The sequence below is a fragment of the Phaseolus vulgaris genome, chromosome 1 (genome assembly GCF_000499845.2).
Source record: "Phaseolus vulgaris cultivar G19833 chromosome 1, P. vulgaris v2.0, whole genome shotgun sequence".
Classification (NCBI taxonomy): Eukaryota; Viridiplantae; Streptophyta; class Magnoliopsida; order Fabales; family Fabaceae; genus Phaseolus; species Phaseolus vulgaris.
In genome coordinates, this window is record NC_023759.2 from 231758 (window position 1) to 254514 (window position 22757).

General features: G+C 32.2%; 2 protein-coding genes and 1 pseudogene across 2 annotated transcripts; 2 read left to right on the top strand and 1 right to left on the bottom strand.

The window, feature by feature from the left end:
• Nucleotides 1-1107: 1107 nt before the first annotated feature.
• On the top strand, nucleotides 1108-5329 carry LOC137816312 (la-related protein 1B-like; annotated as a pseudogene).
• Nucleotides 5330-7648: 2319 nt separating this feature from the next.
• On the bottom strand, nucleotides 7649-10059 carry LOC137815333 (GDSL esterase/lipase At5g63170-like). Its single transcript, XM_068618478.1, has 5 exons — nucleotides 9806-10059; nucleotides 9156-9286; nucleotides 8701-8928; nucleotides 8296-8551; nucleotides 7649-7878 (listed from the first exon to the last, which is right to left on the bottom strand). Exons 1-5 carry the CDS (start codon nucleotides 10044-10046, stop codon nucleotides 7649-7651), a joined length of 1086 nt encoding a protein of 361 aa, XP_068474579.1. The 5' UTR covers nucleotides 10047-10059.
• Nucleotides 10060-12573: 2514 nt separating this feature from the next.
• On the top strand, nucleotides 12574-17037 carry LOC137816313 (la-related protein 1B-like). The gene is made up of 6 exons (XM_068619408.1): nucleotides 12574-13409; nucleotides 13723-14296; nucleotides 14377-14518; nucleotides 14588-14678; nucleotides 16261-16332; nucleotides 16449-17037. The coding sequence occupies exons 1-6, from the start codon at nucleotides 12915-12917 to the stop codon at nucleotides 16608-16610; spliced, it is 1536 nt and encodes a 511-aa protein (XP_068475509.1). The 5' UTR covers nucleotides 12574-12914; the 3' UTR covers nucleotides 16611-17037.
• Nucleotides 17038-22757: the final 5720 nt, after the last annotated feature.

Sequence of the window (22757 nt, forward strand, 5' to 3'; positions counted from 1 at the left end):
CTTATAGTATCATAAGTTGGATTCAACTTGTTAAATTATTGAGTATAAAAAATTGACCCATTTTGTAACATAAATAAGTTACTTTAATTCTATTTAAAAAAAAAATTGCGGAGAGGTCATGCCTTTTATTCTTAAAACAAAATCATCTTTTGAAATACCATGTGAAATGATGTTTCATCTGTTTTATAATATTTCCAAATTCAATCCATTGCTGTTTTCTTAAAAGGAGTATCCCTTTCAATGGTGAAAAAACACAACTCTTTATAAGCTTTTGTGTGTGTGACTTGCATATGTAACATTCCACTTCACACAATGGGATAATTGTGAAATGGACTTTGAATTATATAAAAACCTATGAATAAAGTATTTATTTTTTACCTTTCCCTTAATTTCTACTGCAGGGAAAGAATAATACACTATTTATTTCCTCAAATAATTTTTACGTATTGATTAAAAAGATATTATAGATTCCAACTTACCATAATAAACAATATTGTCTCATTCCCTAAAAAAAATGATTTTCTTTTTTATTATGCAATTCGGAAGAATCTATATATCTCCACGTTCTCTTTCAATTATAAGATAACGAATTTTTCTCCAAAATACACTCTTTCTTAATTATTATTTTTTAATATTTTATTTTATATATTTAAAGAGAAATAAATAAAAAATATATCATTCTCTATCAATTTAGCTTTCCTAAGATTCTGTTAATTTTTAAAAATCTGTTTACCGTCCCTATATTAGATTCTCGCTACCTTATCAACGAGAACGTTTTTATTTTTTATTTTTTAATCTGTTATTTGCAATTTTTCAAATTCTAACTTAAATTTAATATTTTATAAAATGAATTATCAGTCGATAACAATAATATTGTATCAAAATATAATCTATTCACAGAAATCTAAAATATATTATTGTTACGAAAAATATGTACTTCAAATCTAAATCCTGATACAGTTTATATATTTATAAAGATTTTATTATATTTTTTTGTTATGAATCTAAGTTTATCTAATGGTTATTTTGATATAAGATAGAATGCATATTGAGGAGATGAATTTAGCAATATAAAAGGAAAGGGAAAAGAATACGAAGGAAGAAGTTGTTGTTGTTGTTTATGCTCTGAGAGAGAGAGAAAGGGTTCTTGTTCAACTAAGATCCGTTTCCCATCTCATTGAATCCAGAAAAACCCTAACTCATATTTAATTTCAGTTTCATCAATTTCACCCTTTTCCTTTTCACTATTGTAATTATCGAATTGCTTTGTTTTTTCACTTCTTCACTCATCAATCTTTTTTTCAGTCTCAGAATACAAACACACAACACACAAAAAAACTACAAACCCTAATCATCAATGGTTACCACTGCCAAATCTTCCAACCACCACTCCTCCTCTACTCCTCCCTCCCCCTCCACCCTTCCGATCCCAACTTCCCGCCAAAAAACCTTCCCTCGCCCTGGGCTCAAGTCGTTCGCGGTGGCGACCCCGAATCGCCGCCTGCTATTCACCAATCGCCGCCCTCGACGTCATCCTCCTCCTCGTCACTCATTGCCGACCACCCCCCGTCCTCCGACTGTTCTCCCAAGGTCATTCCGGCGTCGCCGCCGCTCGACAATTCTAACACGGTTGGTGTTGCAGATAGCTCTGATGGCGCTGAGGACAATGCTGATCGTTCTAAGAAACCCGTTTGGAATAAGCCCTCAAACGGCGTCGTCGTGGAGACTGGGCCTGTAATGGGCGCTGAATCGTGGCCCTCTCTGTCTGCTGCATCTACCAAAGCTTCTGCTAAATTGCCAGCTGAATCGTCGTCCAAGACCGTTGCTGATGGATCACTCTCCACTTCTCAGGTTTGGTTCAAATACATTATGCCCTAGTTCTCTGCTTAGTTTTTTCCCTTTTTTTTTAATTTATAATTCTGTTTAGTTTGGTTCGAATACCGTGCGTTGTAATTCTGTTTAGTTTTTTTCTGTTTGAAAATTATGAAAATATAACTAGAATAATGCCCAAGTATAGAATTTTGTCAATGTATAATGTTTCCAATTTACATGAATCTATGGCAAAAAATCCTATATATATTTTGGATGTCTCAAAAAGAGTATGTATGTCTTGTTAAGAAGGATTTAAAATCGATGTCAAGAATGGTAAATGGTGGGTACTGGGTATTATTACTTGGTGTGACCCTTTTTGTTATGTTGTAGGGGCAAATGACTTCTCAGTCTTCTCAGAAACCAGCTACTGTTACTAATGCAAAACCTAATCCTGCAACAAATTATAATGTGCCTGGTAGACAAAGACCGATGAAGCGGGTAGGTGGTAGTGGCATTGTGTCTGGTCCTTCTCAGAGCAACTTCTCCAATCCTCCTCCACCACCGCCACCACCACCTTTTCCTGTATACCAGCTCCCACCAGTTAGTTATGGTATGGTACCTGTGGTACCTGAGCCTGCTCCAAGAGATCATTACCGTAATAGTAACTGGGATCATAGACCAATGGTGGGGGGCTTTGTGCCTGGGATGAATGAATATCGTGGTTCATCTCACAGGAGTTATCTTGGGCCTCATCCACGAGGAGATGGTTCCTATCATAATAGTTACGGTAGCAGGCATGATCATGATCGTCGAAATTATGGGAATACCAGAGACACTTTTGTACATCAGCCGAGGATGCCTCCTAGAGGATTACTGAGGCAACCACCTCCTAACTCTGCTGCTTTTGTGGGCCATCAACCCATTGGCCCATTTGCTAACCCCATGGGTTTTTCTGGTTCGTTTTTCTTCTTTGTATCAATTGTCTCGGTTTAAAATAAAAAACAAACTAATGTTTTTCTTCTTTTTCCATTTTAGAGTTTTATTACTATCAGCCAGTGGCAATGGAGCAGTTTACTGGTATGCCTTACTTCACGCCCAGCCCTCCTCCCACAACACTCTTTTCTGCTGCTGAATCTCCTCTCTCCAATATGATAGTCCGCCAAATTGTCTATTATTTTAGGTAAACTTGATCCATTGTTTATTATTTAGACTGTTAATAAATCTTCATTCATTCTCAATTTGTTTTTTTGCAGTGATGCTAATTTAGTGAGAGATGAGTTTTTAAGGTCTAAAATGGATGAACAGGGTTGGGTTCCTGTTACTTTGATAGCAGACTTCCCTCGAGTAAGTTTTTTTGCTCGGTTAAAAAATACAGCCTGCATCTTTTGTGTAGAGACTTTTAATGTTATACTCCTTGGTTGTATAATTTAGTAATTCACTAAATCTTTGACTTACGGTAGCAATTCTGTAGCAGTTTTTTCTTTTCTTAAGATGATTGTGATTGAGGATTTTCCTTACACAATTTATTTGGAATCAATGTTTTGGTAGATTTTTGCTTATATATGACTACTTTGACTATGTCTCTTGCTAGGGAAGATGGATTTTTCTCTTTGTAGTTGATTATTTTACATATTCTGTCTGTCTGGAACTAATGCTGTTCCAGGTGACCAGTAGAAATGAGAAAGTTGGACCTTTTTTTGTCTGATGATATAAATTTCAACTTACTCTTGTGTGTCCTTGACACATAAGTTTGATATTTGTTGTTTGTGACTATTTCAAATATTGCTCTGCTTCTGATTTAAATTTTTAATTTCTTGTTGGGTTGAAATTTCTGAGTTGAATAACAGTTTGGTACTGTATGGTGCATTGAACTGTTTAGGATGACCATGTGCTTTTGTGAGCTTTTGATGTCATTTGCTCTTCATCCATTTTAGCTTTTTGGATTAGTGTATTTTGTGTTATATCTTTTTTCTCCATATGCTTCCACAATTTGGTATACCCTTTGCCTTGATATCTCCATGTTGAATATCTGTATTTCTGCCAGTATGGATGGTTTACTCCCTGAACGAACCTGGACTAGTGTCTAGGTGCTTGAGTGAGGTTTAGATATGTTATTTGTTCTGCACCTTATAGTTTGACATCTATGTGCTACGGGATGCATGATAAATATAATTTTTTGTTATTGACATCCTACTTTAAACATGTAACAGGACAAACATAGTCTACCAAGGGATGCATGATAAATATAATTTTTTGTTTTTGAATTTGACCATTTTCCAAATGAAATTATTTAATTATTATGACATGCTACCAAGGGTGACAAGTGATGAAATTGGATTTTCTGAAAAGTCTCCTATCTAGTGTTCTATTCTATTCGTCTTCCTATTTTGTAACTTTGAATCTGATGTATAAGACATTGATCAACTACAAAATATAATTGATTAATACTTTCCAATATTAATCATTATTGATTTTTTTACTTGAACTTGTTTGTTTTTCTGCGCTCAATATATTTTATAAGGATTTTAGAGAGCAAGGTTGTGGAATGTGATTACAAACATATTGTTCTGCACATTACCCAGGTTTGAGTGTAGTCCAGAGAATAATGGAATGGAATGTTATTCATCGAGTAACCATTCTCTTGTTTGAGAAATTCTTTAAAGAAAATAAAGACAATGAAAGATTATGTAACATTTCAACTGTCTTTTATTAATCTTCATAAGTACTTAGCACTTTAAGTTTGTTTTGGCTCTATCTACCGAATTTTTGCAGGTTAAAAGTCTTACAACTAATGTTCAGTTGATACTGGATTCTATGAGAACTTCCACAATAGTGGAAGTGCTGGTAAGTTCTCATGTAATAGTACTTTTTTACGTGTCACTACTTGATTTAAGTAATTTGCACTTATATATAGTTTGTTAAGAGTTTGGAATTTATTTTCTTCAAACTGCAGGGTGACAAGTTGAGAAGACATAGTGAGTGGATGAAATGGGTGCCCTCTACTAAAAGACGGTCTGGATCTACTTCTACTTCGCCGTCTCCCCGTGGATCAAGATCCAATAACTTGACAGTTAATTTTCAAGCTATAACTATGGAAGAAACTGCAGAGCCACGTAGTCTGCATCAACTCACCAATGGTGGTGCTACCGGAAGTAGCACTTAAACTGTATTTAAATAATCTACTCAAACCAGATTTCTTAACCTTTTTGGGGTCCAATATTGAAGCCTTGTGGTCTTAGGTTGTTTTTTGGAGGTGATGGGAATAGAGACTGTGATAGTTGATTCTTTCAGCAGTCTCGATTTTGATAGTGGTTTTGAGTGAAGTAGTGGAAGGAAATAAGAGTTATTCACCATTGTTATGGTAAAGAAAAAAAAAAGAGAAAAAACTAATTAGAAAAAAAACCTTAAAATTTTTTATTGAGGCTGATTTAACGAGATTATTGATTTGTATAGCTGATATTTGTTTTGATGAATATTTCCTATTTTTTTAATGATTTATGGTAGAAAGTGTAAATAATGTCCGTTCTTTATAGTGTTGAGTTTTAATTTTATTCTGATTTATGTGCTATCATATTGTCACTATTAGTTTGTTTTTAATTACTCTGTTTTTTTTAATAATTCTTATGATAGGGTCTCATAGTATGATCTTCCATTTTACTTAGATATTCATGTAGTTAAATTGTAATACATTTGGTTTTTTCAAACTCAGGATTTTCCATAATTTAAATGTGTTTTTTAATATAATTGTAATAACTGGTATTTCAAGTGAAGATATTAATTGAATAATTAGTTTTTTTTTTTCATTAAAGATGTTTTAATATATTTTGATTTCAACCTTCTGTTGAAAATTGAGTTAAATCGTGAGTATATGTAACGCGAAGAGGAAAGCATTCTACAAAAATTTACTGATGCCATTTTTTTTCTATAATTTTTAATATATGAAGAGAATATTTATAAGATAAATTTTCAAAAAAATAAAATTTTATTTCAAAAAGTTAGTAACTATATTGTCTTAGATTTTATTGTGCACATAATACATATGAAGATAAAACGAATCCATATTTTTATCTAAGCATGACAAAACGAATCATAAACCAAGTCTTATTCATATAATAAATGTGACATTGATCTAAATTTTCAATTACAAGTTATAAAATATATAAAACAAATGAATCAAATAATTTTTTATTCACTAAAAAAAATCCTAGTTGTTGATTAATTATTTATATATGATAAATAATTTTTAATATTTTAATTAAAATTATAGCTAATATAGTAATAATTGATTACGATTGATGAACAATAATTATGCTTAAATAATTGATTTTACTTCCATTTTTTTAGTTTATAGCTTATAGTATGTTTAGTATCTTCTACAATTGTGTTTGTGTTTTATTATTCTGTTTTCATATCTTTCCTTGTAAATCAGAAGAAAGTCAAAGTCCAATATTTTCAATTCATATCCCACATTTTTGCGTATCCTTAACATTAATCATATAGAAGCAATATTTATACATTTATTTATGACAATATTAAAAAGTATTTTTTTTCTATATATTAGAAAGTAATTAATATTATATACTTGACTATGATAATGTAGTTCTAAGTTTAAAATATAAATGGATAAAATTATGTAAATTATATGTATTTTCTTTAACTTTTTAATATATATATATATATATATATATATATATATTTTCAATAGATTGAGTTAGTCCATCAACTTGTTAAAGCACTAATCAAATCAATTTTCACAACCTAATGTACATTGTCCACCTACATGTCAGATTAAATGCATATAATTATCTGTTTATAATTATAATTATTGATTATTTATATTAATTTGTGTGCATATATTAATCTAATTAAAATATACATTCAAACCAAATTATAATCATGACATGCAATGCTATAATTGCTACAATTAATTATTGCCAAAATCATTTTGAATTAATGATTATATATAATTTACTCTCTATATTTAAAAATAATAATTTTATTTAATTATGTGGTTTATATAAAGAAACTATGCCTAAAAGTTATACATTTAGTAAATCTATATTTTAAATGCTAAAATTAATAAATAAAATAATTAATATCAATATAAATTATTTATTTATAAACACCGTATTAATAATATTATGTTATATTAATATCTATGAAATAATAATATTAATGTAACAAATGTTTAATTATTTGTTAAATATAATCAAGTTCATTAAATTTTATTTGATGAAATGATTACAGTAAAATTTATTTATATATTATTAAATTTATGTTTTTGATCAATTGTTATATATAATATGTTAAAGTCTTATTTATAATTATAAATAAATATAGATAGATGGTCAAATTTTTCCTAAAATATAAAAAAAATCCTTTTAAAAAGGTTATCTTAGAAACCTGATTTGAGTTTGAGTCAAACACGCGTATAAAAAGATTGCTACATAATAAAACAACAATTAATAATTTTAAAAATATTTTTCTCATTTAAAATAATTAAAACTTTAAAACAAGATTGCATTACTTATTTAATATATGTATTTTACTTTATTTTGATAAAGAATAAATGTTCTTAATTATTAATATATTTTAAGGAAAATTAAATCATAGAAAGACATTCAATTTCATTTTACTGAGATCAGGTTTAGGATTGGTGCATCCTCACAAATACATATAAGAAAAAAAAAACCTTGTTGTATTATATAATAATTTCCATAATTAATAACACTTGAGACTTGATAAAAGCTGATTATTGCAACAAAGCTACACTGTTGAGACTTGATAAACACTGAACACATGAAGCTTGTGTTTCTCCATTTGAGAGAAAGGGTAATTAATTTGAGAGAGAAGTATTAACAGAAGAAGAAGCAAAAAAGCTTGGATCATTGTTCCTTTGTGTCTGAATAACAGAAGAGACCACAAGCTGATAAGCTCTCTCACTTGGATGAGCAAAATCCCAGAAAATGAAAGTTCTAGGATCTAGACACACACTCAGAAGGTTACACACCCCTGAATTTCCATATGCACCTGTTCCACAACACGCTTCACCAGCATCTATAAACCCTGAAATCATCACAATGTAAACCACTATATTAACAACTTGATTCCGGTGTTAATACCTATGAGCCTCATACACTTCTCTTAAATGATATATCCGACAAACACATGTTTTGGACACGACACTCGTACGACACTTGTAGGACACGACACTTATATGACACGTATCAGTGAAGTGTCAAATTCAAAAAATATTTATTGGATTTCTGACAATTCTAGTACAGTTCAAACACAATTTTAAAAAGAAAAAATACATTAATTGTCTAAAAATGTCCATGTCCGTGTCAGTGTCCATGTAATATTTTAGAGTTTATACGTATCTCCCTGTCCGTGTTGTGTTAATATTTGTCTGAGTGTCTATGCTAAGTAGGTAAATACATAAACTAATCTTGAATGAGTGAATGAAGTTGTATAGAAAATAACCTGATGCCTGTGGATTATTTATAAGACTAAGAAAAGGATTATAGACATCGATGAATCTAATGTCATAATTTGGAAAGCTGGCTCTGATGGAATCAACTGCTGATGATAACTGGGCATTGAAAGTCTGTGCTTCCATATTCACAATTTGTGCACAAAATCTGAATGGCCCCCCAGCTGCAGCTCTTCCTCCAGGTAAGCATCCCAGTGGCAATGTACTTAACACCCACACTTTTCGTACTCCAAGATCATAAATACTCTTCAACAAGTTCATAAATTTTTTTATCAGTAGTAAGAAAGAATAAATAAATATGAACCACTTTGTTTGAGTCACAAAACAATCTTCAAGTTCATAAACATATGATGATAACATAGAAAATGAATAGAAGGAGGAGGTGGCAATGGAACCTTGAAGAAGTTTGAAGCTGTGGAAATTAGAGTGGAGACATATAAAGGGAAAGGACGTGTAGTGGCAAGAAGGTTAGAATAGGTGATGGCAATGTCGTTGTTGCCAGCAGAAACGAGGAAGAGGCTGTTGGATATGATTTCACTCGCACGTTGTTGTCCCACAAGTGCTGTCAGCTTTCCTATGTATTCTTTGAACATTCTCAGCTGAGTTGGCTGTGACAGAACTCCCTGATCTCACACAAAACAAACACCATTCACTCACATAAATTATCATTTCAAAATCTCATTCATGCATTCAGGCAATTGCTTATGATGAGAGATATGAAGAAATTAACTAATAATGTTCTTCCAAAGATAATATATGTCTTATTCAGAGGGTTAGTGGAGAATAAAATCAGTGCTGGATTAAGGAGTTTTTCATCTAAAATGCAGTGAAAGTGTAGTTGATGTTATACCTGTATTTGAGAAGTGAGATCATCAATGCCAGAACCACCAGAAGCAAAGGAAACCCCAGTTATGAAGTCTTGAGAGTTCAAGTTGCTGCTAAGATATGCTGGCACCGTTTCTTTTACTCCCAGTGCCGATGCTGCATATACAATATTCAGTTTATATAATAAACCATTTTGGATCTCTTATATCTTATTAACATAGACACTCTGAAAATGGATACAATACGGATATGGAAATAAGTATAATCTTTGTAGGAGACAGAGTCACATGTCTATATATATATAACTATGAGTTATATAAATTGACAATTAATAAAAATTTATATGTGTATAAATATGTTTCAGTTTTTTTTATAGAAGAAAAGTGTTTCTTATTATTGGTTCAAAAAGAATTTATTCTTTATTTTTATAATCATAATAGAAAATTAATGTATTTTTTTTTAAAATTATGTTAGACTATCCTAGAATTGTTAGAAATTCAATAAATATTTTTTGAATTGGACTCTTTACCAATACATACCTTATGAGTATCAGCGTCCGATACGTGTATCCAACACGCACACACCATTTAAAAGACGTGTCCGAGTTTCGTATCTTATACTCCAACAGTAAAAAAAGCAAAAATCATGCATGCTGATATAAATCTTATTATTTACCTATCAAATCTGTGGGATTTTTTCCATTGCCAAATCTTCCTGTAGGTATTCCTCCAGGGAAATCCCTTCCATAGGGAGGATAATTGCACTTACTAAAAGTTTGAAGATTGTTATTGTTTCCAGTATCAAGAATTGAGTCTCCAAATGAAAACAATGCTGGAATTGATGCATTAACAGCTACTGCTCTCACAGCAAACAAAACCAACACAATTGTCACTGCTCTCTCCACAATTTGTTCCATTTTACTTTCTCAATGGTTTTCTTGCAGGCTTCTGTGGTATTTATAGATAGTTATGTTGCAAGAATGTACATGCCCAAGTATTCCATATATATCCCATTTAATACAAATTCAACAAATTACATCATGTCAATGTATATTAATAAATAAATAAGGATATAATTTAAATGTTAGGACACAATTTGATGCAATTCACCATGAAAATTTAATATTTAATAAATAAATAGACATATACATTTTAAACATTTAAGCCATGATTTTAATTATAGAATTTATGTTCTACTGTTTTTTGCTAAATAGTGGAATGATACTAAGAACATGGCCACAAGGAATTGAATAGTGTTTTTTTAAATATAAAATTCATTTTTTCTTATGATAAAATAACTTTTGAAAAAAAAAAGTATGGATTTTATCTTTTGAGACTTTGTAGTTCTTTTAACAAGCCAGTTGTACAATAACATTTGCAAGTCTTCTTCTACAAGTTATGTTTTTTTTTTCTTAATTTTTTTTTTTAATTTTATGTCTCTTTATGAGCAATTGATTTTTCTTAATTAAAAGTTAGGATAAGTCTAATTTGGATTGTTTCAAATTATACACTTTTTATGAGTAAAACTTTTCATCTTTAAATAAATGATGGAGTTTATTAATGGTCTGTATATTCTTGTCATTCAAAAGAAATAATCTCAATAAATTAAATCTAATACCAATTGAAATAAATATTAACTTTAAAAGGAGGGAATAATTTTGGATAAAGATTTAAAATTGGTCTTGAAAATATTTTCATGAATAAAGTCATTACATGTTAATAATTTTTTTTATTAATAATAAGAATTAATTTATATATTAATATTTTTTTGATTTCTAAATTAGACTCTAATTTAATGAATAAAATAACTAATTATTTTAATTTCTAAAATTAAATTTTTAATTTAATAATTTTCTTCAAAAAGACTTATTTTTTCTTTCTAAGTCTTCTACGAAAACTAGCTATATTTAAGCAATTTAAAACTTTAGAATGAAAGTTTGTTATCAACACCCAATTCCCGTCCGAATAATTAAAACACATTAAATAAAATAAAGAGAAATTGATTTAGACAAAATCACCACAAATAATAAAATTTAAAAAGATAAATTGAGAGTAGAAAATATTTTTTTTAATTTAATTTAATGAAATGTTCTACTTGAAATACATTAAATAAAATGTTCTACTTTTTTTATTTTGAAAATAAAATATAAATATAATAAGATGTAATTTAAATAATTCTCGATGATAAATAAAAACATTGAAAAAAATATAATAAACACTAAAAGTAAAAATTTAAATTAGAAGGGATTGAATTGAAAAATGAAAAACATGTCATGATAAAAATAAGTTGTTTTAAAATATTACATAAAATATAGTAGTTTATTTTATTTTAAATATATATATTAAAAAATATAATATAACACAATTTAAAATATAGAAAATTTTATTTTAAAAAATGATTTGTTAATAAAATATATAAAAATTATGCAACCACGAAACTAAAATATATTAAAAAAAGACATTAAAACAGAAAAATAACTATATTTTAAGTTTGTTTTTATTTATTAATAAAAATCTCTCATCATTCTGGCAGACTCTCCCCTAACATGTTAGTGTAAGTGTGAGAGAATACTGAATCATAACAGATGCACAAACTTTCTTCTTATTCAATTTTTTTTTATCAACTATAAATAATATATATCACTTTAATGATAATTTAATTGATATAAATAAAAATAAAAACAATTTAACAATACAACACTTCCCAAACAACTATTTAAAAAATAACTGTCAAATACAACTATCGACAACAAGCTAAAGAAAAAAAAAAAACAGATTGAATTTTGAAATTAAATAGAGGAGATCATTTATAAGGATTTTGAGTTAATAAGTTATTTTTGCTTTTTTAGTGTTGAGTATAATAAAATTCTAAACATAATACGCATAAAAAGTTTAATAGTTAATTTTGTATATTAAAATACTAATCTTTATTAATTTCATTCTTCATTAATAATAAAAATTAAATTTTAAGTTTAACTGAATATTATAAAGGTGAAGTGTAGATAATTATTTTAAGTTTAGATGTTTTATCTTTTTTGTATACTTGAATTGAAGAGATCAATGATAAAGATACTTTTATACCTAATCAAATATTTTTTTAATACGGTATAACACTTGACTTATACACCGTATATACATGCAATCTTTTAAATATTTTTATTTGAAGCGTACCATATGCAACAGAATGAGAATTCTCTAAATTATCCATCAAAATATAATTTATTTACAGAAATATAAATCTAAATCCTAATACAGTTTATATATTTATAAATACGTATTATTATTTTTAACAGATAAAGAAATAAAATATTTATCTTATGTAATACACATCTTATAACAGTAATTAACAAATAAAAGGTATTAATTCATGAAATCAGGAATCAGGTGCACTAAGATTCACTGTAACAATATGAATGTAAGGTGATCTTATGGTTATTTTGATATAAGATAGAAGATAGAATGATAGTTTGAAACAGAGGAGGAGATGAATTTAGCAATATAAAAGGAAAGGGAAAAGAATACGAAGGAAGAAGTTGTTGTTGTTGTTTATGCTCTGAGAGAGAGAGAAAGGGTTCTTGTTCAACTAAGATCCGTTTCCCATCTCATTGAATCCAGAAAAACCCTAACTCATATTTAATTTCAGTTTCATCAATTTCACCCTTTTCCTTTTCACTATTGTAATTATCGAATTGCTTTGTTTTTTCACTTCTTCACTCATCAATCTTTTTTTCAGTCTCAGAATACAAACACACAACACACAAAAAAACTACAAACCCTAATCATCAATGGTTACCACTGCCAAATCTTCCAACCACCACTCCTCCTCTACTCCTCCCTCCCCCCTCCACCCTTCCGATCCCAACTTCCCGCCAAAAAACCTTCCCTCGCCCTGGGCTCAAGTCGTTCGCGGTGGCGACCCCGAATCGCCGCCTGCTATTCACCAATCGCCGCCCTCGACGTCATCCTCCTCCTCGTCACTCATTGCCGACCACCCCCCGTCCTCCGACTGTTCTCCCAAGGTCATTCCGGCGTCGCCGCCGCTCGACAATTCTAACACGGTTGGTGTTGCAGATAGCTCTGATGGCGCTGAGGACAATGCTGATCGTTCTAAGAAACCCGTTTGGAATAAGCCCTCAAACGGCGTCGTCGTGGAGACTGGGCCTGTAATGGGCGCTGAATCGTGGCCCGCTCTGTCTGCTGCATCTACCAAAGCTTCTGTTAAATTGCCAGCTGAATCGTCGTCCAAGACCGTTGCTGATGGATCACTCTCCACTTCTCAGGTTTGGTTCATATACATCATGCCCTAGTTCTCTGCTTAGTGCTGTTTTTTTTTTCTTGCACTGTAAATTCTGTATAGTTTTTTTTTTTTAAATTATGAAAATATAGCAATAATATCCCCAAGTATAGAATTATGTCTATGGATATTGCTTCCTATTTGCAAGAGTCTATGACAACGAACCCTTATATATTGTTATGTATGTATAGAAGAGAGCATGTCTTGGTAAGGAAGAATTTAAAATCAATATTCATAATGGTAAATGGTGGGTGCTGGGTATTGTCTGTTGGCTGACCTTCTTGTTATGTATGTTGTAGGGGCCAGTGAATTCACAGTCTCCTCAGAAACAAGCTACTACTACTAATGCAAAACCTAATTCTGCAACAAATTATAATGTGCCTGGCAGACAAAGATCGATGAAGCGGGTAGGTGGTAGTGGCATTGTGTCTGGTCCTTCCCAGGGCAACTTCTCCAATCCTCCTCCACCACCGCCACCACCACCACCTTTTCCTGTTTACCATATCCCACCAGTTAGCTATGGTATGGTACCGTTTGTACCTGAGCCTGCTCCAAGAGATCATTACCGGAACAGTAACTGGGATCATAGACCAATGATGGGGGCTTTTGTGCCTGGGATGAATGAATATCGTGGTTCCTCTCACAGGGGTTATTTTGGGCCTCATCCACGAGGAGATGGTTCCTCTTCCTATCGTAATACTTACGGTAGCAGGCATGATCAAGATCGCCGAAATTACGGGAATACCAGAGACACTTTTGTACCTCAACCAAGGATGCCTCCTAGAGGATTACTGAGGCACCCACCTCCTAACTCTGCTGCTTTTGTGGGCCATCAACCCATTGGACCATTTGCTAACCCCATGGGTTTTTCTGGTTCGTTTTTCTTCTTTGTATCAATTGTCTTGGTTTAAAATAAAAAACAAACTAATGTTTTTCTTCTTTTTCCATTTTAGAGTTTTATTACTATCAGCCAGTAACAATGGAACAGTTTACGGGTATGCCTTACTTCACGCCCAGCCCTCCTCCTACAATCTTTCCTGCTGCTGAATCTCCTCTCTCCAATAAGATAGTCCGCCAAATTGAATATTACTTTAGGTAAATTTGATATGTTAATTATTTAGACAGTTAAGAAATATTCATTCATTCTCGATTTGTTTTTTGCAGTGACGCTAATTTAGTGAGGGATGAGTTTTTAAGGTCTAAAATGGATGAACAGGGTTGGGTTCCTGTTACTTTGATTGCAGACTTCCCTCGGGTAAGTTATTTGTGCTCGGTTAAAAAATACTTCCTGCATCTTTTATGTGATCCTTTTAATGTTGTACTTCTTGGTTATAATTTAGTAAATCACTAAGTCTATGACTTGAGGTAATTCTGTAGCAGTTTTATTCTTGTTTTCTTAAGATTTTTGCGGTTGAGGATTTTCCTTACACAATTTATTTGGCATCAATGTTTTGGGACACTTTTGCTTATATATTACTACATTGACTATATCTCTCTTCAGGAAAGATTAATTTTTCTCTTTGAAGTTGATTATGTTATATATTCTGTCTGTATGAAAGTAATGCTGTTCCAGGTGATCAGTAGAATACGATGCATATGATGGATTGAACTGTTGGGTTGAAATTTCTGAGTTGAATATGGTGCATATGATGGATTGAACTGTTTAGGATGACTATGTGCTTTTGTGAGCTTTAGACCTCAATTTTGCCTTGATATCTCAGTATTAAATATCTGTATTGCTGCCAGTATGGATGGTTGACTCCTTGAGCGAACCTGGACTAGTGGCTAGGTGCTTGAGTGAGGTTTAGATCTGGTATTTGTTCTGGGCCTTATACTTTGAGATTTCTATGCTACGGGATACATGATAAAATGACTTTTTTTTATTGATATCCTACTTTAAACATGCACCAGGACAAACATAGTTCATTGCAATTAGTCTCAATGATGATGGCTGTTGCAACTAGGTGGACAATATTAGTAGACACAAACATGACTAATTTTACGGAATCCAGATGTGATAGTTATTGTATCATCTAGAAAAATAAAGGAAACAATCACATCATCAATATTGTCAGTGATCATGTGTTAGTTTATGATGTCTTATAGAAAGTAAAGGACACACAACATTAATTTTGGAGTTTGGATGTTAAAATAAAAATATGGATTCCTTTTAGGGTGTGACAAATACAATAAGGAGATAAATAAGATCTCAAAGAATGTAAACTTTCTTAGTGATCATCAGTTTGTTTGTAAAATCACACAAACATGAAACAGAGCTTTGATTGTTTATGGTATGATCCAAGTGAACTAACTGATGTTTATTCTTTTAGATCACTTAGTCTTTTTTTAGATTTGACTATTTTCCAAATGAAAATGTTTAATATTTATTATCACCTGATCAGTTGTATGACCTGCTACCATGGGTGACAAGTGATGAAATTGGATTTTCTGAAAAGTCTCCTGTTGTATTCGTCCTCCTACTCTGTAACTTTGAATCTGACGTATAAAATGTTGATCAATTATGAAAGATATTGATCAATACTTTTCATTATTAATTATTGTTGACATCTTCCCTTGAACTTATTTGTTTTTGTGCACTCAATATATTTTATAAGTAGGATATGAGAGTGTGGAATGTGATTAGAGACATATTGAGTGGGGTTGAGAAGAAAATGGAGTGAAATCTTTATTATTTATTGAGTAAAATTTCTGTTATTTGAGATATTCTTCTAAAGAAAGTGAAAGATTATCGTTGAAGATTTCAACTTCATTTATTAATATTCGCAAATACTTAGCACTTCTGCTTTGTTTTTGCTCTATGGACTGTCCTTTCGCAGGTTAGAAGTCTTACAACCAACGTTCAGATGATCTTGGATTCTATGAGAACTTCCACAATAGTGGAAGTGCTGGTAAGTTCTCCTATAATTTTACTGTGTCAATACTTCATTAAGTATTTTGTACTTGCATATATCTTGTTAATTGTTTTGAATTTAATCTATTTTAATTTGTTTTCTTCTAACTGCAGGGTGACAAGTTGAGAAGACATAATGAGTGGATGAAATGGGTGTCCTCTACTAAAACACGGTCTGGATCTACTTCTACTTCATCTTCTCCCCGTGGCCCAAGATACAATAACTTGACAGCTAATTTTCAAGCTATAACCCTGGAAGAAACAACAGTCCTGTAGAACTGCTACAGGAGGTAGCAGCTCAACTGTATTTAAATAATCTACCCAGACCAGATTTATTTTCTTAACCTTTTTGGGGTCCAATATTCAAGCACATGATCTTAGGTTTATTTTTTTGGAGGTGAAGGGAATGGAGACTGTGATAGTTGATTCTTTCAGCAGTCTCGATTTTGATAGTAATTTTGAGTGAAGTAGTGGAAGGAAATAAGAATTATTCACAGTTGTTATGGTAAAGGAGAAAAAAAGAGAAAAAAACTAATTACAAAAAATAACTTCAAAATTTTGATTGAGGCTGATTTAAGTAGGTAATTGGTTTGTATAGCTTATATTTGATTTGTTGAATATTTCCAAATTTTTTTAATGATTTATGGTAGATGGTGTAAATAATGTCTCTTATTTGTAATGTCTTAGTTTTTGTTTTTATTTATTTAGTCTGTTTTTTTATTGGTGCTAAGAGCATTGCAGGTTGAGTTATAAGATTAAGACTTGAGTTTTGTGAGTAATAAAAATCAAAAATATTTTTTTTTGAAATATAAATTTCTTTTAACAATCAAGCTAGAATCTTTTAAGATATTTGTACCATCTGTAATATATAGAGATGTTCTTATTTCATAATTTTCATGTGGTTAAATTGTAATTTACTTTTTCAATGTACTAAGCATTTTCTAAAATTTTAATTTTTTGTTTTGTATTAGTAGACTATGGCAGTAACTGGTATTTCATGTAAAAATAATAATATTTTTATTAAGGATATTATTAACCTATTTTTTATTTTGATTTTAATCTTCTGTTAAAATTAATTTAAATCATTAAAGTTATGTAGGACTAAAGTGTCCATGTAAGACTATGCTCAATTTTTATTATGCAAGAAGATGAAAGCATTTTATATAACTATTGATGTAATTAACTTCTATAATTTATTAATTATTAATATATCTATAATATGAATATAGGTATTTATGAATCTAATATACTTATAAAAAAAGTTTTATTTAAAAAGGTTAGTAACTATATTATATTAGATTTTTTTTTTATTTTGCAATAAATTTTTTATTCATCATTCTTAGGATTAAGAAGGTTCATTTCTATGCAAAACAGTTTGAATTTTTTTTGAATTGAATACTCATCATTTTGATTTAAAATTTGTCGCGTTTTGTTCCAAATTTTGTTGAGACTCTTAAATAAAACTTCAACAAAAATTCATTTTGGAAAATTCTTCGGGCTATCCTCTTTTCATATTTTTGAAAATTTTTCATCCTCTTTGCAATTTTTCCAGAGTTCATATTAGGTTGATTTTTTTTTTCAGAGCTCATATTACGTTGAGAAAAACCGAAAAAAAAATACACACAGATACTTCCATATGTTGTTTGCATTCGACTAAGGAGGCACATCAAAAAACAAAACACAAAAAAAAAAAGATATGACGAGGAACATCCAGGATGTTCTGTTTTAGAAAAACATGTTTTTCAATTTTGTTTCCTCTCGGTCTGGGACTTGTTACGCCTTATTTCCTGGGTGTTTTGATATGAAATTTTTATCTGACATTCTTTTTTGTGTCTACTCAGTTGTGGCCAAGGTTTGAGCCTCAAATTCGTTCCATAAGCTTTGCAATGAAATTTTTATTCGTCACTGCCAAAGCCGAAAGGAAGGTTCGCCTCTGTGTGTGAAATTGTTTGATTTTTTTACTGACTGAATATTCAACTGTTTGACCTGAAATTTGTCGCGTTTTGTCCCAAATTTTGTTGAGACTATTACATAGAATTTCAGCAAAAAATCTTTTCGGGAAAATTTATCAGAAATTTAGGCAACTTCAAAGCTATCCTCTTTTTAGATTTTTAAAATCTGGCCCTAGTTTCTGCAATTTTTCCAAAGCTCATATTACGTTGAACAATTTTGAAAAAATTCACATAGGTACTTTGACATGTTGTTTGCATCCGACTAAGGAGGCACATCCAAAAATAAAATACAAAACAAAAAAGATATGAGGAACATCCAGGTAGTTCTGTTTTGAAAAAACAAGTTTTCTAATTTTTTGTTTCCTCTCGGTTTGGGACTTATTACGCCTTATACCCTGGATGTATTGATCTGAAACTTTACCTGACATTCCTTGTTGTGTCTACTGAGTGGTGGCCAACGTTTAAGTCTCAAATTCGTCCCACAAGTTTTGCAATTCGTTACTGCCAGAGCCGAAATTTGTTGTGTTTTGTCCTAAATTCAGTCAAGATTCTTACGTGGAATTTCAGGAAAAAACTATTTCGGGAGAATTTTTCAGAAATTTTGTGCAAACAAAGGCTATCATCTATCGAAACTTGTGAAATTATGCCCTAATTTCTGCAAATTCATACTAGGTCCGGATGGCGCTGAAAAAAATCACACAAGTACTTTCATATGTTGTTTGCACCCAGGTAAGGAGGCACGTCCATAAACAAATCACAGAAAGAAGATACGGGGTAGAAAATCCAGGACGTTTCGTTTTCGAAAAACCGGTTTTGTTCACTCTTGGTCTGGGACTTACTGCGCCTTACTCCTTGGGCATTTTGGTCTGAAATTTTTACCAGACATTCGTTACTGTGTCTATTGAGTTTTGGCTGAGATTTGAGCCCCAAATTTGTCGCACGAGATTGACAATAAATTTTTTATTCATCACTGTCAGGCCTGAAAGGAAGGTTCTTTTGTGTGCGAAACTGTTTGATTTTTTTCGTGGGTGAATACTCATCCGTTTGACCTGAAATTTGTCGCGTTTTGTCCCAAATTCAGTGGAGATTCTTACGTGGAATTTCAGGAAAAACCTATTTCGGGAGAATTTTTCAGAAATTTTGTGCAAACCAAGGCTATCCTCTACTGAAACTTGTGAAATTTTGTCCTAATTTCTGCAATTTCATCCTGGGCCCGTATTGCAATGAAAAATTTCACACAAGTACTTTCATATGTTGTTTGCAACCAGGTAAGGAGGCACGTCCATAAACAAATCACAGAAAGAAGATACGGGGAAGAAAATCCAGGACGTTTTGTTTTCGGAAAACCGGTTTTATTCACTCTCGGTCTGGGACTTACTGCGCCTTACACCTTGGGTATTTTGGTCTGAAATTTTTACCAGACATTCGTCACTGTGTCTATTGAGTTTTGGCTGAGATTTGAGCCCCAGATTCGTCCCACGAGATTGGCAATAAATTTTTTATTCATCACTATCAGGACTGAAAGGAAGGTTCGTTTTTGTGTGTGAAACTGTTTGATTTTTTTCGTGGGTGAATACTCATCCGTTAGAGTTGAAATTTGTCGCGTTTTCTCCCAAATTCAGTGGAGATTCTTACGTGGAATTTCAAGAAAAAACTATTTCGGGAGAATTTTTCAGAAATATTGTGCAAAACAAGGCTATCCTCTACAGAAACTTGTGTAATTCTGCCCTAATTTCTGCAATTTCATCTTGGGCCCGTATTGCGATGAAAAAATTCGCACAAGTACTTTCATATGTTGTTTGCAACAAGGTAAGGAAGCACGTCCATAAACAAATCACAAAAGGAAGATACGGGGAAGAAAATCCAGGACGTTTTGTTTTCGGAAAACCGGTTTTGTTCACTCCCAGTCTGGGACTTACTACGCCTTACTCCTTGGGTATTTTGGTATGAAATTTTTACCAGATATTCGTCACTATGTCTATTGAGTTTTGGCTGAGATTTAAGCCACAGATTTGTCCCACGAGATTGGCAATAAATTTTTTATTCGTCACTGCCAGGGTTGAAAGGAAGGTTCGTTTGTGTGCGAAACTATTTGATTTTTTTCGTGGCTGAATACTCATCCGTTGACCTGAAATTTGTAGCGTTTTGTCCCAAATTCAACGGAGATTCTTACGTGGAATTTTGGGGAAAAAGTAATTCGGGAGAATTTTTCAGAAATTTTGTGCAAACCAAGGCTATCCTCTACTGAAACTTGTGAAATTTTGTCCTAATTTCTGCAATTTCATCTTGGGCCCGTATTGCGATGAAAAATTTCACACAAGTACTTTCATATGTTGTTTGCAACCAGGTAAGGAGGCACGTCCATAAACAAATCACAGAAAGAAGATACGGGGAAGAAAATCCAAGACGTTTCGTTTTTGGAAAACCGGTTTTGTTCACTCTCGGTCTGGGACTTACTGCGCCTTACTCCTTGGGTATTTTGGTCTGAAATTTTTACCAGACATTCGTCACTGTGTCTATTGAGTTTTGGCTCAGATTTGAGCCCCAGATTCGTCCCACGAGATTGATAATAAAATTTTTATTTATCACTGCCAGGGCTGAAAGGAAGGTTCGTTTGTGTGTGAAACTGTTTGATTTTTTTCGTGGTTCAATACTCATCCGTTTGACCTGAAATTTGTCGCGTTTTGTCCCAAATTCAGTGGAGATTCTTACATGGAATTTTGGGGAAAAAGTAATTCGGGAGAATTTTTAATAAATTTTGTGTTAACCAAGGCTATCCTCTACCGAAACTTGTGAAATTTCGCCCTAATTTATGCAATTTCATTCTGGGTCCGTATTGCGCTGAAAAAATTCACACAAGTACTTTCATATGTTGTTTGCACCCAGGTAAGGAGGCACGTTCATAAACAAATCACAGAAAGAAGATACGGGGTAGAAAATCCAAGACGTTTCGTTTTCGGAAAACCGATTTTGTTCACTCTCGGTCTGGGACTTGCTGCGCCTTACTCCTTGGGCATTTTGGTCTGAAATTTTTACCAGACACTCGTCACTGTGTCTATTAAGTTTTGGCTGAGATTTGAGCCCCAGATTTGTCCCACGAGATTGGCAATAAATTTTTTATTCATCACTGCCAGGGCTGAAAGGAAGGTTCGTTTGTGTGGGAAACTGTTTGATTTTTTTCGTGGGTGAATAATCATCCGTTTGACCTGAAATTTGTCGCGTTTTGTCCCAAATTCAGTGGAGATTCATACGTGGAATTTCGGGAAAAAACTATTTCGGAAGAATTTTTTAGAAATTTTGTGCAAACCAAGGCTATCCTCTACCGAAACTTGTGAAATTCCGTCCTAATTTATGCAATTTCATTCTGGGTTCGTATTGTGCTGAAAAAATTCACACAAGTACTTTCATATGTTATTTGCACCCAGGTAAGGAGGCACGTCCATAAACAAATCACAGAAAGAAGATACGGGGAATAAAATCCAGGACGTTTCGTTTTCGGAAAACCGGTTTTGTTCACTCTCGGTCTGGGACTTACTGCGCCTTACTCCTTGGGCATTTTGGTCTTATATTTTTACCAGACATTCATCACAGTGTCTATTTAATTTTGGCTGAGATTTTAGCCCCAGATTCGTCCCACGAGATTGGCAATAAAATTTTATAAAATCACTGTCAGGGCTGAAAGGAAGGTTCGTTTGTGTGCGAAACTGTTTGATTTTTTTCGTGGGTGAATACTCATTCGTTTGACCTGAAATTTGTCGAGTTTTGTCCCACATTCAGTGGAGATTCTTACATGGAATTTCGGAAAAAAAACTATTTCGGGAGAATTTTTCAGAAATTTTGTGCAAACCAAGGCTATCCTCTACCGAAACTTGTGAAATTCCGCCCTAATTTATGAAATTTCATTCTAGGTCCGTATTGCGCTGAAAAAATTCACACAAGTACTTTCATATGTTGTTTGCACCCAGGTAAGGAGGCACGTCCATAAACAAATCACAGAAAGAAGATACGGGGAAGAAAATCCAAGACGTTTCGTTTTTGGAAAACCGGTTTTGTTCACTCTCGGTCTGGGACTTACTGCGCCTTACTCCTTGGGCATTTTGGTCTAATTTTTACCAGACATTCGTCACTGTGTCTATTGAGTTTTGGCTGAGATTTGAGCCCTACATTCGTCCCACGAGATTGACAATAAATTTTTTATTGATCACTGCTAAGGCTGAAAGGAAGGTTCGTTTGTGTGCGAAACTGTTTGATTTTTTTTTGTGGGTGAATACTCATCCGTTTGACCTGAAATTCGACGCGTTTTGTCCCAAATTCAGTGGAGATTCTTACGTGGAATTTTGGGAAAAAGCTATTTCGGGAGAATTTTTCATAAATTTTGTGGAAACCAAGGCTATCCTCTACTGAAACTTGTGAAATTCCGCCCTAATTTATGCAATTTGATTCTGGGTCCGTATTTGGCGGAAAAAATTCA